At 37.6% G+C, this 15,095-nt stretch overlaps 2 protein-coding genes across 2 annotated transcripts; both read left to right on the top strand.

Moving 5' to 3' along the window:
• Positions 1-1,188, top strand: LOC145606149 (agamous-like MADS-box protein AGL62). Its single transcript, XM_081662203.1, has one exon. It carries the CDS (start codon positions 408-410, stop codon positions 1,002-1,004), a length of 597 nt encoding a protein of 198 aa, XP_081518329.1. The 5' UTR covers positions 1-407; the 3' UTR covers positions 1,005-1,188.
• Positions 1,189-8,816: 7,628 nt separating this feature from the next.
• LOC145603928 (uncharacterized) lies at positions 8,817-12,124 on the top strand. Its single transcript, XM_081659896.1, has 2 exons — positions 8,817-10,539; positions 10,626-12,124. Exons 1-2 carry the CDS (start codon positions 8,817-8,819, stop codon positions 12,122-12,124), a joined length of 3,222 nt encoding a protein of 1,073 aa, XP_081516022.1.
• The last annotated feature ends 2,971 nt before the right edge of the window (positions 12,125-15,095 follow it).

Here is a 15,095-nt window from a genome sequence, read left to right as displayed (position 1 = left end):
AAATCAAGTGTCATTATGAAAGATTTTTATTACACATTTGATAAAATTGCCCCCACTTGACTAACAATGATGAAGAATGAGTAAGGTAGTGTGTTATTTTCAAGTGGACACCATACCTCACCCCTAAACTTATATAATAGAGATTATTCTGTTTACCAAAGACAACCTAATGCTAGTTTTTTAATTAAATTTAAAAAACTTAAGACCACATTATAAATTTTGTTTACCAAAGACAACCTAATGCTAGTTTTTTTTTCACCCCACTTTCTCTCTCCTCAATTTATTTCTATAAATACAGCAACATAACCCACCGCTCCTTCCTCATTAGTCATTACACCTTTCTAAAATTCACCGCCATAAACTACCTTCATTAATTGTATCGATCGAACCCTAAATTTGTTTCAACAATGGAAGATCAAACCCTAAATTTTCCCGAAGATTTCTTAATCGAGCCGATCACGACGAAGAAAAAAGCCGGAGGAAAGCAGAGGATTAACGAATGGAAGCCTATCATCAGCAAAACAAGCAGACAAGTTACGTTTACGAAGCGGCGAGGCGGGTTGTTTAAGAAGGCTGCTGAGTTATGTTCTTTAACCGGTTCCGAGATTGCCGTCATCACTTTCTCCGGCGCTGGGAAGCTCTACTCGTTCGGTCACCCCAATGCCGACACGATCGTTAATCGCTACATTAATTATACGGCGGGAATAAATGGCGGTAATGAGAATGAGAATAATTACTTTGGTACGGGTGTTGTACCTTCTGAGCAGTATAAGAGGGTTTTGAGTAATATTGAGGTTGAGAAGAAATGGACCAATGGGAGTAGTCCACGTGGTGATAATTGCGAGGTCGGGTTTTGGTGGGACAAGCCGATTGATAATTTAGGGCTTTCGGAGCTTGAGCAATTGAAGGTTTCTCTTGAGGGTTTACGTGATCAAGTTTCTTCTAGGGTTAATTCGATTAATAATATTATTAATTGTTCTTCGAATTTGACTAATCAAGATTAGGGTTTTATGTAAGGTTACTAGTAGTATTAGATATTTAGTGTTACAGTATTCTATAGTATCTCAGTTTTAATCGATCAATTTAAAGTAGTAAATTAGCATTATATTACTACTTTAAATTTGATCTAATTTTGTAACCTCGGCAATGAGATACAATTTGTTTTTGGTGATGAATATGTTACATTTATCTATCTAAATCATTCGTTCTATGTTTGCAACGATATTAATTTGTCGAGTAATCGTTTGATTTATCATTGATGTATATTTGATTTTTGGGTAATTGATTGTTTTTCTATTGATACTTTGAATGTGAGTACAACGGTATGTATATGGACCAGTTTAGTACTTATTCTTGCATTTTGGTTTAAGATTAGCATATGCTTTGGTTCAGCAATAATGATCAATGTTGATACAGTAGCTTGTACTCCGTATTCAGTTTTAATTAGTGCTCTGAATTAATACAACAGATAATAGTTTGCTGTTTTTATTTTCGGACAAATTTACACTACCTTGTAGTTTTTCTTAATAATTTTGGGTTGAAATTTTTGTAGGTTTTGTGTTCTGCGCCGTCATAGATTTATGTAGATCTTTTTTGTTGGAATTTTTGTAAGAAGTATAATTAAAAAGATCGTGTAATAAGGCGCGGTGTAATAAGGGGTTGTGTAATTACAAATGTTCAAGTGCGGAGAATCCTAATTCATTGCCAATTAATAAGGGGTGTTAATTAATTTATGGTCTACAGATTAAGCTATTTTATACTTGTAATTACTAATTAGTCTTAAACATGTGTGATGCACGGTTGATTATTGTATTGTAATTTTTTATTTTTAAAACATAAACATCAATAAAATAATGGAAAAATTAGAAAAAATAATCCCAACTTTCATCAATTTTGCTAGAATAATCCCAACTTTTGATTATTCTGGAATAATTCGAACTTTAGGGGTCATTCTTTTTCTTCAATTCCAAACCGGTCAACCAAAGTCAATGACCTATAATATCAGGTCACTTGACACGTGTCAAGTCCTGATTGGTAAAAAAAAATTAAAAAAAAACAAAAAAAAAAAGAAAAAAGAAAAACCCAGCCAGCAGCAGCACCATTCCACCCTAACCTCCACCACCACAGAAAGTTCGCCGCCTCGTCATCGTCGGACAGCCGCCGTTCTTTCTTCGGTGGACCGCATTCTTCCTCGCCGTTTTCCCCCTTCCTCGAATTCCCCTGCAACCCCGGCCCCACGCAACCATTAAAGCACGGCGTTTCCCACTCCCGAAAAAAAACCCCAATTACTTTTCCCCCCACCTCGAAAACCTAGCGGCTAGGGTTTTCGATAGTGGGGAAGGGGTTTTTGGTGGTTTTCGGGAGTGGACAAAGTGGTTTAGTGGGGTTTTCGAGTGGGGTTGGTGGTTTAGAGAGATGTTTCGAGATTGGAGCTGGTTGTTTTCGGGAGTGGGGCTAGTGGTTTTGGGGGTTTGGCTGGTGGCGTGGGAGTTTCGGGTAGGGGGGGTGGGTCTGGCTTGGAGCAGCGACTCCAGTGGGGGGGGGGGGGGGGGAGAGACGGCTGACCGACAAGGGAGGTGGTTGGGCTGGCGGGTTGCCGGACTTTTAGGGTGGTTGGGGTTTAGGCTGGGTGGTTTTTTCTTTTTTAATTTTGGTTTTTTTTTGTTTTTTTTTTTATTTTATTTTTCAACCAATTAATTTTTGACACGTGTCATTTTTAACAAAAAAATAAAAAAACCATTCAACCGGTAACCGGTATTTGGGATTGAAGAAAAATAATACCCCCCAAAGTTCGGATTATTCCAGTATTAACGAAAGTTGGGATTATTCTACATAAATTAGACAAAGTTGAGATTATTTTTTCTAATTTTTCCTAAAATAATGTGGAATCTCAACATTACATAATGAGTAAATAAATATATATTTTTTTTAATATATAAACATCATTACTATCGTATCTTATAGTAACAGGCAATATTATAAAAATAGTGTTATACTGTTACGTTAGCATTTTTAATGTACAATACTCTTAAAAGTTAGTCAATTTTGAAAAATTTATCATATATAATAGTTACAATATATAAATGTTGTTCGGCAATTTATAAGGAAATCTTGTACTCCACAATACAATATATATAAATATAACTAAATAAGGACTACAAATTTATTTTTCTAATTCATTGTTTTGCAATATACATAAAATAGAAGAAACATGCTTATTTGAACTTGACTCACTATTAGTCATTTGGTCTACAATTACCTTTCTGCAAATCAAACATAGTACTTCTTTTAAATGCAGAAAACAAATTTTAATAATACATAAGCGAAACTGTAAATGTGAATGCATAGTGAATTGGAATTATTAGAAAGATATTTACTACTTTCAGCTGTGGGTTTATGAACAATTAACTTCCTTTGAGATAAAACGCTGAATTTGTTTTCATAATTTATTTTTGATGAAAAAAAATTAATTTCTAAGGGTCTGTTCATATTTACTGAACTGAACTGATTGGAGCTGAACTGAACTGAACTGAACTGATTGAAACTGAACTGAACTTGATAATATTACGATCCAATAGCTTGCCTTTATTATTCATAGAACAATCATATTTATACAAGAGGACCTTGAGCCCCAAGGAACAATCATATTTATATTTTGGGTTTGCATACTTCGGACGGTAGCCACGCCCCATTGGCTCGGGTGCCGTGGAGTCCTTACCACCTGCTGTCCGTACAGCTGACGTGTCAGGAGACGTGATGGGGCTGTGCGGCTGGGTGGTGGGTGTGGGCGGCAGTGAGTGAGGGGTGTGAGCAGGTGGTGACTGCGGCATAGAGTCCCCCTCCTCACTGTCGAAAATAGGAGTAAAAAAATCCACACTCTCCTCCATATTTATTGTAGCATTCATACCATCCGTAGCTATATCAATATTGGTGCTTTCGGCATCCAAATAAGGGTACACATCCTCAAAAAAACGCACATCACGAGAAACAAAAAATTCCTTTTTATCCAAGTCAAATAAATACCATCCTTTCTTCCCAAAAGGGTACCCCACAAATATACATTTACGACTACGACTTGCAAATTTATCCCCTTTTGCCTTTTGGTTATGAGCAAAACACAAAGAGCCAAATACTCGTAATTCATTAAATAAAGGTGGGGTGCCAAACAACATTTCATACGGTGTTTTATTGCCTAAAAGAACTGAAGGAGTGCGATTTATTATATGAGCGGCCGGCAGGGCACACTCCCCCCAAAAATATATTGGTAACCCCCCCTGAAATCGAAGGGCACGAGCAACATTAAGGATGTGTTGGTGTTTTCTCTCTACCCTCCCGTTTTGTTGAGGTGTGCCAACACAAGAGGTTTGAAACAGGATACCTTGTGCTAGGAAATAATTTTTCAAGCAAAAGAATTCGGTTCCATTATCACTACGCACAATTTTTATTTTCTGTGAAAATTGTCTATCAATCATGGCAATAAAGGACATAAATATTCTAAAGACCTCAGTTTTATCAACCAATAAATATATCCATACAGCACGGGAATAGTCATCTACCAAAGTCAAAAAATAATGTGCACCACAAGAAGAAGGTTCGGTATAAGGGCCCCATAAATCACAATGCACTATTTCAAAAATACGGGAAGCTTTATTATCACTCAAAGGAAATTTGTCTCTAGTGTGTTTAGAACGATGACACACTTCACAATCTTTATTTAAATGAGCACTAGAATTACTAAGAAAAGGAAGTAATTTTACAACTTTTTCAGAAGGGTGACCCAGCCGTTTGTGCCACAGTTTCAAGGTGTCTTCAACTGAAATAGCCGCAATAGAGGTTTTTTCCCGGAGATAATATAGTCCATCCTTGAGATCACCCGTTCCAATCACCTCCCTCGTGCGTTGGTCCTGTATAGTACATGTATTAGAGTTAGTTATGACTTCACAATTATTAGTAGAGCACAATTGTGAAACCGAAATTAAGTTACAATTTAATTTAGGAACAAAAAGCACATTGTGAAGAAGTATTTTGTCTGTTAATTTCACGACTCCTTCTTTCATAGCAATCACACTAGTACCATCCGGAAGACCCACATTGCATGGGGAGACATCACGAACATCCAATAAACAAGAAAAATCACCGGTGACGTGGTGAGAGCAACCGGTGTCAATAATCCACTTACCATTCAAGCGGTGAGAAGGAGGTGGCGCGTTACCCATAACAGCCATGACGGCTTGCCACTGCTCGGGAGTGAGTTGCGGAAGCGGAGAAGAAGCCGAGGCAGTGGTGGATGATGGCGCAGCAGGTGGTGGAGTTGCATTGGCCTTGACAGGCGTGCTTCTGCCACGAGTAGACCCACGAGGGTCCTCCTTCGAGCCGTATTTTTCAATATACCATGGGGGCACACCATGCTTATCGAATCAAGTTGTAGCATCGTGCCCCTTTTTGTGACAGAAAGTACACACCAAGGCTGCCCTTTCCGCGCGAGATAGACGAGGCTTGGAGGTGCTCTCCAACCGTACAGCAAAACCAGTAACTTCCGGAGCCTCGTCTTTTAATGTTGCAATTCCTCGAACCCGTTCTTCCTGGGCAATAGTTTGAAAGGCACGGTTCAAGGAGGGTAAAGGCTCTTGTGATAGAAGAGTAGAGCGAAGAGCCGCATAATAGTCAGAGTAAAGGCCGAGAAGGAACTGCTGGAGACGATCCCCTTCGCGTCTGTTTGCGTGCTTCTTGCCTATGTCGCAAGTACACTTGCCACACTTACAAGCAATCAAGGGCTCATGCTTATCAAGTTCATCCCACAAGACCGAGAGATTGCTAAAGTACACCGCTACTGGCATTGTTTTGGTTTGCTCACACCGATTAATTTCGGATTTAATTTGTTGTATCCGTGGTCCATTAACAAGACCAAATCGCTCATGTAAATCATCCCAAAGCTTTTTGGCGTTGTCATAATTTGAAAGCATGGACCTCACCTCCGGATCAATCGTGTTCATAAGCCAAGACACGAGCATACATTGTATCGTGACCCAGTCATCCTTCGTACAAGGTGGAGCGTAGGTGTAAATCGTACCATCCAAGAATCCAAATTTTCTCCTGGAAGATAAGGCAATAAAAATTGCATGAGACCAATCGTTGAAGTTGTTTAGTTTTAGGTGTTGGGAAGTGATGAAGTCACCAGGACGATCTTGAGGGCCTAGATAATACGGGGAGTTTGGTTCAATTTTAGGTGGTGGTGGCGGTGGATTGTCACCGCCGGGAGGCAATGTATACGGTGGTTAAAAAAAATTTATTAAGAACCTCGTGGCTCCGATACCATGATAATATTACGATTCAATAGCTTGCCTTTATTATTCATAGAACAATCATATTTATACAAGAGGACCTTGAGCCCCAAGGAACAAACCATATCAAACTAGGAAGCCTAAATAATATCCTTTCCTAAGATAAGATAATATAATATCTAGCAAATATATCTTGCCTAATGATAACATATTGAAGATTCTATCATATCTTTCTAACAGAACTGAACTGAACTGAACTGAATTGAGCTGAAATGAATATTTTAGGTGAGAGGGAAATTAAGAGCTGAACTGAACTGAACTGATTCGAACTGAACTGAACTGAACTGATTGGAGCTGAACTGAACTGAAATTAAGCAAATGTGAACAGGCCCTAAATAGGCGTAATTAATTTCTAAATAGGCGTGATTAGGGGATTGGGTGGAAGCGATGTATGATTTTTTTAAAAAAAAAATTATGGGAATGATTACGGGATTGGGATGGAAGAAATGTATGATTTCAACTTCTTTTTTTTTTAATAATACTCCGTAGTATTAATTTATTTATTTATTTATTTTTTTTTTTTTGAAACACCGTAATATTAATTAGTGTTGTTTAAAGTCATATTGGTTTTTTTCCTTAAAAAAAAATTAATCAAATTGGTTTTGATGTAAGCAAATACCCTCTTTTTAATGGATACATAGACATAATTAGATTGGGCCGATACTCAAAAGTCCAAACAAATTTTAAATACTTTCCCAAAAACCCCAATATTTCTTAACGGTTTTATAGTTTCATGTTTAGGAAAGTTTTCATCAATAAAATCTATAAAATTTGCAATCACCGACTTAATTACCGTGTAGCTTGATCCTCAAGCTAACGAATCATGGATTCTCATTTCTATATAATGTAATGTAGTTAGGTTTATTGATTTTTCTAAATTTGTTGTTAACAAAAATTATAAAATTAAAGGCAAGTTTTTTAGAGTGCGTGAGTGAAAATATACGAAGGTTTTTAGAGTGAAAAATACTTTGATTGTGCTATCAATGGGGAAGGTACGAGTCAACAACAAAGTGATCGATTGTGAGCATCATCAAGCAACAACACGAAAGCCGAAAAATTGTAAAGATATGGAGATTTTCGTTCGATATGATGAGTGGGAGCGTTGGGTTAAGTGTGACGAACAACAAGATGAAACAACTTCGTCTGCGTATGTCAAAACTAAGATAGAGTTATTAGGGAATTATAATCCCGTAGATTGTGAATCGTGCAAAAGTTTTTTATCGAATTATCTTACATCGGTTGTGATTCACCCTAACCCTAATGAAGTGCTACAAGACATGTACGAGAAGGTTTCGAGTCTTCGACGTAGGGTTGCTAACTCGGAATTGTACGGGACTGGTGCCGTGTATGAAATTGTGAACAATATTGAGAGACATTGTATGTCACGTAACAAGGAAAGGTTGATCACTTGGGTTGATTACCGGGAGGAACAACCTCAACCACGGCGCGCAATGGAGGTGGTTAAAGAAGAAGGTTTGCCTACGGAGGGTGAGGGTTTTAGGTGTGCAATTTGTCTCGAAGGGGTTAAAATCACGGGGAAGAAGAGGAAGAGATCGAATGATGATGTTCAAGAAGTGGCGCGACAAGAAGAGGAGTCGGATTGTTGTGCAAATAATCGAGTTGCAAGATTAGTATCATGCCATCATATGTTTCACAAGACTTGTATTGATCGATGGGTTAAGGATTGCGGTCATGATACTTGTCCTCTTTGCCGGAATCAATTGCCAAACGAATCAAGATGTAGTTGTACTTGGGAGGTGTCTAAGAAGAAGGCTTTGGATAATTCCAAGACTAATAAAACTGATTATGATATAATATGTACTTAGAAGCTCTTAGATGTATCAAGTTAAACTAAGTTGATTGTTAGTTGTAATACAATATGAGTTGTATTGTTTAAAAGCTCTCCTGATTTCGTAATTAATCATGTATCAAAGGATCGTATTTCGTGAAACTAATAAAATTGTCGTTGTTATTACATTGAAGATTATTTATGTAATCTCGATTAATGTTCTTTTATTATATACATGCATGTTATATTCTTTTAATCATATTTTTATGTATTTTAAATCATATTTATGTCAAAATTTATAGGCGAATCTACCTTAATAAGTAGGTTTACTATTATATATGTTGTATAAATTTTTTTTTTTTTTTTTTTTTTTTTTGTGTTCTACCCGGTTCACCCTTTAGGCTAATCTGGATTCGGGATCATATTTGGGTGGTCAGGTTCCTGTCCCTTCTATTGAGATATTATCATATATTTAGAATATTTAGATTTATTTCCATATGTTTATCATATTCTATTTTAGTTAATTTCCTAAGATCCTACGTTATCTTGTCATACGAGGACTAGGAGTTGTATTGCTTATATATTCCCAATTGCGATTAATGAGAAGGCAAGCAATTATCTTTCTAATTCTTCATGGTATCAAGAGCAGGATATTTTTCTTGATTTTTTTTTTTCTATAACTCACCATGCCTGGTGATGATGGTGTACCACCGCCACCGCCACCGCCACCACCTCCGATTAAAATTGAACCAAATTCCCCTTATTATCTAGGTCCTCAAGACAGACCTGGAGACTACATTACACCTACTCGACTTACCGGCGACAACTACGATGAGTGGGCTGCCGATATCCAAACTGCCCTTGAGGCACGACGCAAGTTTGAATTTCTTGATGGTACGATTACAGTGCCTGCGTCTTCCTGTACAAAATCGGATTGGACTGCCATCAACGCAATGTTGATTTCTTGGCTCTCCAATACGATTTCTCCGGAAGTAAAATCATCCCTGTCAAAATTCAGAGAAGTAAAGCTGTTTTGGGATCATCTCCAAAAACGATTCGCACAGACCAATGGCCCTCGTATACAGCAACTTCGTTCTTCAATTGCTCGGTGTGAACAGAGCAAAACCATGTCTGTTTCAGTTTATTATGGCAAATTACATGCTCTATGGCTCGAATTAGATCACCACCAACCGTTAATATCCTGCCAGTGCTGCTCTTCTTGTACGGCAGGGAAGCTTCATGAACAGCGTCGGGATCAATCAAGGCTTCATGATTTTCTGATGGGCCTTTATTCGGATTATTACGCCTCACTCCGTTCTAATATTTTATCTCAAGATCCCTTACCTAGCCTCGACAGGGCGTATCAGTTGGTGGTTCAGGACGAACGTGTCCGCAACGCAAGAAAGGAGGCCGAAGCCAAGCCGACAGAAGCTGTGGGCTTTGCTCTCCGAGCTAACTCAGGTGGTCGAAGCTCTGTTTGCTCCCACTGCAAGAAACAGGGGCACGATTTTAACTCGTGCTGGTTCAAAGCTCCGTGCCCTCACTGCAAGAAGAAGGGTCACGATCCGTCTCGATGCTTCGAGGTGATTGGCTATCCCGCAGGTTGGACCCCGGGGCCGAGAGAAGGCTCGGGGAAAGGGGGGGCTCGTGCTAATATGGCAGCAGCAGGGGATTCTTCTAGCAAGGCCGCAGCTTCCTCGAATCAAGTGTTCACTGCCGAACAATGGAAGGCACTCTCGGGGTTTATTGGTAATACAACTATTCCCGAAAATCGCCTACATGGTAAGTTTGATGATTCTTGTTGGATAATTGATACCGGAGCGACTCATCACGTTACCGGAAATTATTCTTGGTTATTTGACACTCGTTATATTGAATGTCCCGTTGGGTTGCCGAATGGTGATTGCGTGCTTGCTACTTTGGAAGGATCGGTCAAGTTATCTGATCAAATTACCGTTACTGGAGTTCTTTATGTGCCAAATCTTAATTGCAATTTGCTTTCTGTAACCCAACTTAGCGATGAATTAAATGTTGTTGTCCAATTTAACTCATATATGTGTGCTATACAGGACCGACTGAAGCAGCTGATTGGAACGGGACTTAGAAGGGACGGACTATATTATTTCTATGGCAAACCGAATGTGGTGCAACGGGTGTCTGTGGTTGAAGCAACATCAGATTTGGAGCTTTGGCATAGAAGAATGGGTCATCCTTCGGAAAAAGTGGTTAAGTTACTTCCTCCTATTAGCAATAATAAAGGTAGCTTAGATAAAAGTTGTGAAGTATGTTTTCGTGCTAAACATCATAGAGATAAATTTCCCTTGAGTGAAAATAAATCTTCTAGAATTTTTGAGAAAATACATTGTGATTTATGGGGTCCATATAGACATGTTTCGTCATGTGGGGCTCGTTATTTTTTAACAATTGTCGATGATTATTCTAGAGCTGTTTGGATTTATTTATTGATTGATAAAACCGAAGTTTGCAACATGAAGGGTGGCGTAAATCCATGAATGAAGAAATTCGAGCGTTAGAGAACAATGGTACTTGGATTTTGGAGCCTCTTCCTCCAGGTAAGAAGGCTCTAGGGAGTCAATGGGTCTATAAGACCAAGTTTCTTGCCAACGGTGAAGTTGAGCGACTTAAATCTCGTTTGGTGGTATATGGGAACCATCAGAAGGAAGGTGTCGATTATGATGAGACTTTTGCTCCGGTTGTTAAAATGACGACGGTTCGTACTGTTCTTGCTATTGCGGCCGCCAAGAATTGGGAAATTCATCAGATGGACGTTCACAATGCATTTCTTCATGGTGACTTGGATGAAGAAGTTTACATGAAATTACCACCAGGCTTTCAGTGTTCCGATCCCTCTTTGGTTTGCAGATTAAAGAAGTCACTCTATGGTTTGAAGCAAGCACCTCGATGTTGGTTTGCTAAACTCACCACTGCCTTAAAACAGTACGGTTTCAAACAATCTTACTCTGACTATTCTTTATTCACTCTTACTACTCGTGATACTCAGATTACAGTTTTAGTGTATGTTGATGATTTGATTATTTCTGGGAACGATTCCGCTGCATTGAATGTTTTTAAGGCATATTTGAGTGACTGTTTTAAAATGAAGGATCTAGGTCCTTTAAAATATTTTTTGGGGATCGAAGTGGCTCGTAGCTCTGCAGGTTTATTCTTATGTCAACGGAAATATACTCTGGATATTATTTCTGAGACAGGTTTACTAGGCGCGAAGCCTAGTGGTTTTCCCATGGAGCAGAATCACAAGTTGGGGTTGGCAACTGGTGATTTTCTTTCTGATCCAGAGTCTTATCGACGGCTTGTTGGTCGTCTGATTTATCTTACTGTTACACGTCCTGATTTGGCGTATTCAGTTCATATTTTGTCTCAGTTTATGCAGCAACCTCGTAGTGAACATTGGGATGCTGCAATGAGGGTGGTTCGTTACTTGAAAGGAACTCCCGGTCAAGGTATTTTGTTGAGCTCTGATTGTGATTTGAATCTGCAGGGTTGGTGTGATTCAGATTGGGCTGCTTGCCCATTGACTCGTCGTTCTTTAACTGGTTGGCTAGTTTTTCTTGGAAAATCTCCAATTTCATGGAAAACTAAGAAGCAACCAACTGTTTCTTTCTCTTCTTCAGAGGCCGAGTATAGGTCCATGTCTTCGTGCTCAAAAGAGCTAAAATGGGTGAAGGCTTTATTGTTGAGTCTTGGAGTCCAACATCCAAAAGCGATTAAGCTATTTTGTGACAATGAAGCGGCTCTGCATATTGCACAGAATCCGGTTTTTCATGAACGTACAAAGCATATTGAGATTGATTGTCATTTCGTTCGTGATGCAATTTCCGAGGGGTGGATATCTACTTCTCATGTTCCGACTACTTCACAGCTTGCGGATATATTTACAAAGGCACTTGGGAAAGCACAGTTTGATTACCTTCTTTCCAAGTTGGGCACTTATGATCCAAGCGCTCCAACTTGAGGGGGGGTATTGAGATATTATCATATATTTAGAATATTTAGATTTATTTCCATATGTTTATCATATTCTATTTTAGTTAATTTCCTAAGATCCTACGTTATCTTGTCATACGAGGACTAGGAGTTGTATTGCTTATATATTCCCAATTGCGATTAATGAGAAGGCAAGCAATTATCTTTCTAATTCTTCACCTTCCCAATTATTGTTGTGGGGAATCGAACACAGGTCCTTCCTACCAAGTGTAGTCCCAATCGCCACTACGTACACCAACCTTCAATTGGTTGTAGAAATTAAGTCTCAATGCAACTCTAAAAAAATGTGTAGTCTATTTTGCAAAATATGTGAACCAATGTCAGGAAAAAGACTAGATTGTGAGTACTGTATCAATAAGATAGATAAATTTACTGTAGAAGCATTAATAACAACAACATTAATTTCCCAACATTATTACTCTATAATTGACTATTGGGAAATTAACCCAATAATGAATTATAACCCAAGCATTAATTTCATCATTATAACCATACCCAATAGTCAATTAGTATAATAACGAAATTAATTCATTTACAAACAGCAACAACAACAAAAAGTAGAGTTTTAGAGGACAAATTCTCTCTCTCAAAAAAAAAAAAAAAAAAAAAAAAACCTCTCTAGTTTTGTTAAATTTCGAAATAATATGAAATGGGCCTGGGTAACCCGAACAAGGAGGAGGAGAGTTAGGTCCACAAACAAGGCTTTAGAGCTTCCATACTAAAACCAATTGGCAATAGTAGGAGGTACTCCTCTACCTTATAAAGTGAAACTATCTCTCCTCTTTCTCCAATGTGGGACACTCATAAGTGGGCTACAATGGGATTCAACACTCCCCCTCACTTATGAGTGTCCTTAGAACTTCAGAGCTAACTGGATAAGGCCAGATCAATAATCCTCTTAGGGGCTGGACATCCTGTCGAGGTAAATCCTTATCCAGTAGCGATTAAATACCCAGTTTAGAAGAGACCCGCAACCCGGGCTCTGATACCATGTTAAATTTCGAAACAATATGAAATGGGCCTGGGCAACCCGAACAAGGAGGAGGAGAGTTTGGGCCACAAACAAGGCTTTGGAGCTTCCATACTAAAACCAATTGGCAATAGTAGGAGGTACTCCTCTACCTTATAAACTGAAATCTACTCTCCTCTTTCTCCAATGTGGGACACTCATAAGTGGGGTACAATGGGATTCAACAAGTTTAGTACTCCACTTCCGGTACTCCTTATGTCTCATATACAAAGCTTGTAATCACCAAAATTTAAAGTTTATTTTTATTTAAAGGTTTTACTTTTTGACAACATTACCCTCTTTTTTAAATTGACTGTATGCGAGTGTAATCTGAATTTTCTTGATAATTTTTTTTTTGGATTTTTGAAAAGTCTGTTACTTGTGGTAATTAATTCTTGGACTTTTTGTGAAAAACTACCTTTTAAACTTTAGATTTTGCGAAAAACTACCCTAAAAACAAAATGTTGTAATTAACTACCTTATAAAGTATAAAATGTTGTAATTGACTACCTTTCACCGGAATGACACATTTGACTTTTATTTCCCGACATTGACAATGTCACGTGACCCTTAAATGACTTAATTTCCCCTTTTTTTTCCCCAAATTTTTCCGCTTTACACCAATTCAACCCATATAATTATCAAAGGGATTGCAAATAAGCAATATAAAATATTATTAATCGTATTGTTAAGGGAAAGAGTTGGTGTAAAGTGGGAAAATTTGGGGGAAAGTGGGAGGAACTAAGTCATTAAACGCTCATGTGACTCTCACATGACATGGTCAACGTCGGAAAATAAAAGTCAAATGTGTTTTCCGGTGGGAGGTAGTCAATTACAACATTTTATACTTTATAAGGTAGTTAATTACAACATTTTGTTTTTAGGGTAGTTTTTCGCAAAATCCGAACTTTAAAAGATAGTTTTTCGCAAAAAATCCTTAATTCTTTGATGCTATCCAAATAAATAAATAAATAATAATTCTTTGATATTTGCATAAATTGCTTAATTAGTCCATACAGCACATTCCAAATGCTTAATCAATTAATAAATAATTAGTAGTATCCCTCCGTCCCTAAATTATAAGTCTCTTTCTCTTAATTATGTGAGTAATAAATGCTAGAAAGCGGCTATTTATTAAGGGACAGAGAGAGTAATGAGAATTAATGTAATCTTAATTTACAATGAAATAAGTTGTTATCTTTCAAAACAAAAAAAAAAAAAGAAATAAGTTGTTGTTAACTTGATTGCCTAATGACAAATTATAGTTAAGGGTATATATGATCAAGATAATAAGACTTGATATCGAATTCAATTTACATCATTACTTAGTATTTTACAAACTTGGTGGCTCCTTATGCTTAAGTAACATGGATTTCAAGAATATGCTAACTGATGAGTTGTTGGATTGGGTAGCACTATCACATTAAACTTAATCATCCTTCAACAATCACCCTTTAAGCTAATTAAGATCGAGATTGCGTAGATGCTAATGACATTCCTAACTTGATATATAATCAACTTGTTTGACAACAGCAAGAGATTGGACAGACTTTATAGAGTTGTATGCAGACCAAAGAAAAGAAAAACCAAATCATCTAAGCAATCACATGAATCACACAATAGTGTGTCGCGATTGCTAGAAACAAGATGTATGGTTGGTCCGATTTATAAATTAGACCTGCAATAAAAACATGAAATCCTCTGCTAGAAAAAACAGTTTAAACAATAACATATTTAACAATTACCAACTGAAATTGCAGAAAAGATAGATTGTACTTAAAAGTACATTTCAAATTCCAAATAGTACAACAAACATAAAAGAAAAAAAACACCAAATTAAACAAGTCTGCAGTCTTCTGCTGCTAACATAAAACAGAAATTAAAACACAAATTAAAGGATAGATAGATGCTGATATCCGAATTAAAATCC

This window comes from Chenopodium album, chromosome 22, assembly GCF_948465745.1.
Source record: "Chenopodium album chromosome 22, dcCheAlbu1.1, whole genome shotgun sequence".
NCBI classification, from domain to species: domain Eukaryota; kingdom Viridiplantae; phylum Streptophyta; class Magnoliopsida; order Caryophyllales; family Amaranthaceae; genus Chenopodium; species Chenopodium album.
The sequence above is the reverse complement of the archived record's forward strand: the minus strand, read 5'-3'. Positions and strand labels throughout refer to the sequence as shown.

Excerpts from the sequence above, each read along its gene's own strand:
- LOC145603928 (XM_081659896.1), top strand. The coding sequence starts at position 8,817 with ATGCCTGGTGATGATGGTGTACCACCGCCACCGCCACCGCCACCACCT. Across the intron at positions 10,540-10,625 it reads TGTTTCGTCATGTGGGGCTC|GGTGGCGTAAATCCATGAAT; the intron begins GTTATTTTTTAA and ends TGCAACATGAAG.
- LOC145606149 (XM_081662203.1), top strand. The coding sequence starts at position 408 with ATGGAAGATCAAACCCTAAATTTTCCCGAAGATTTCTTAATCGAGCCG.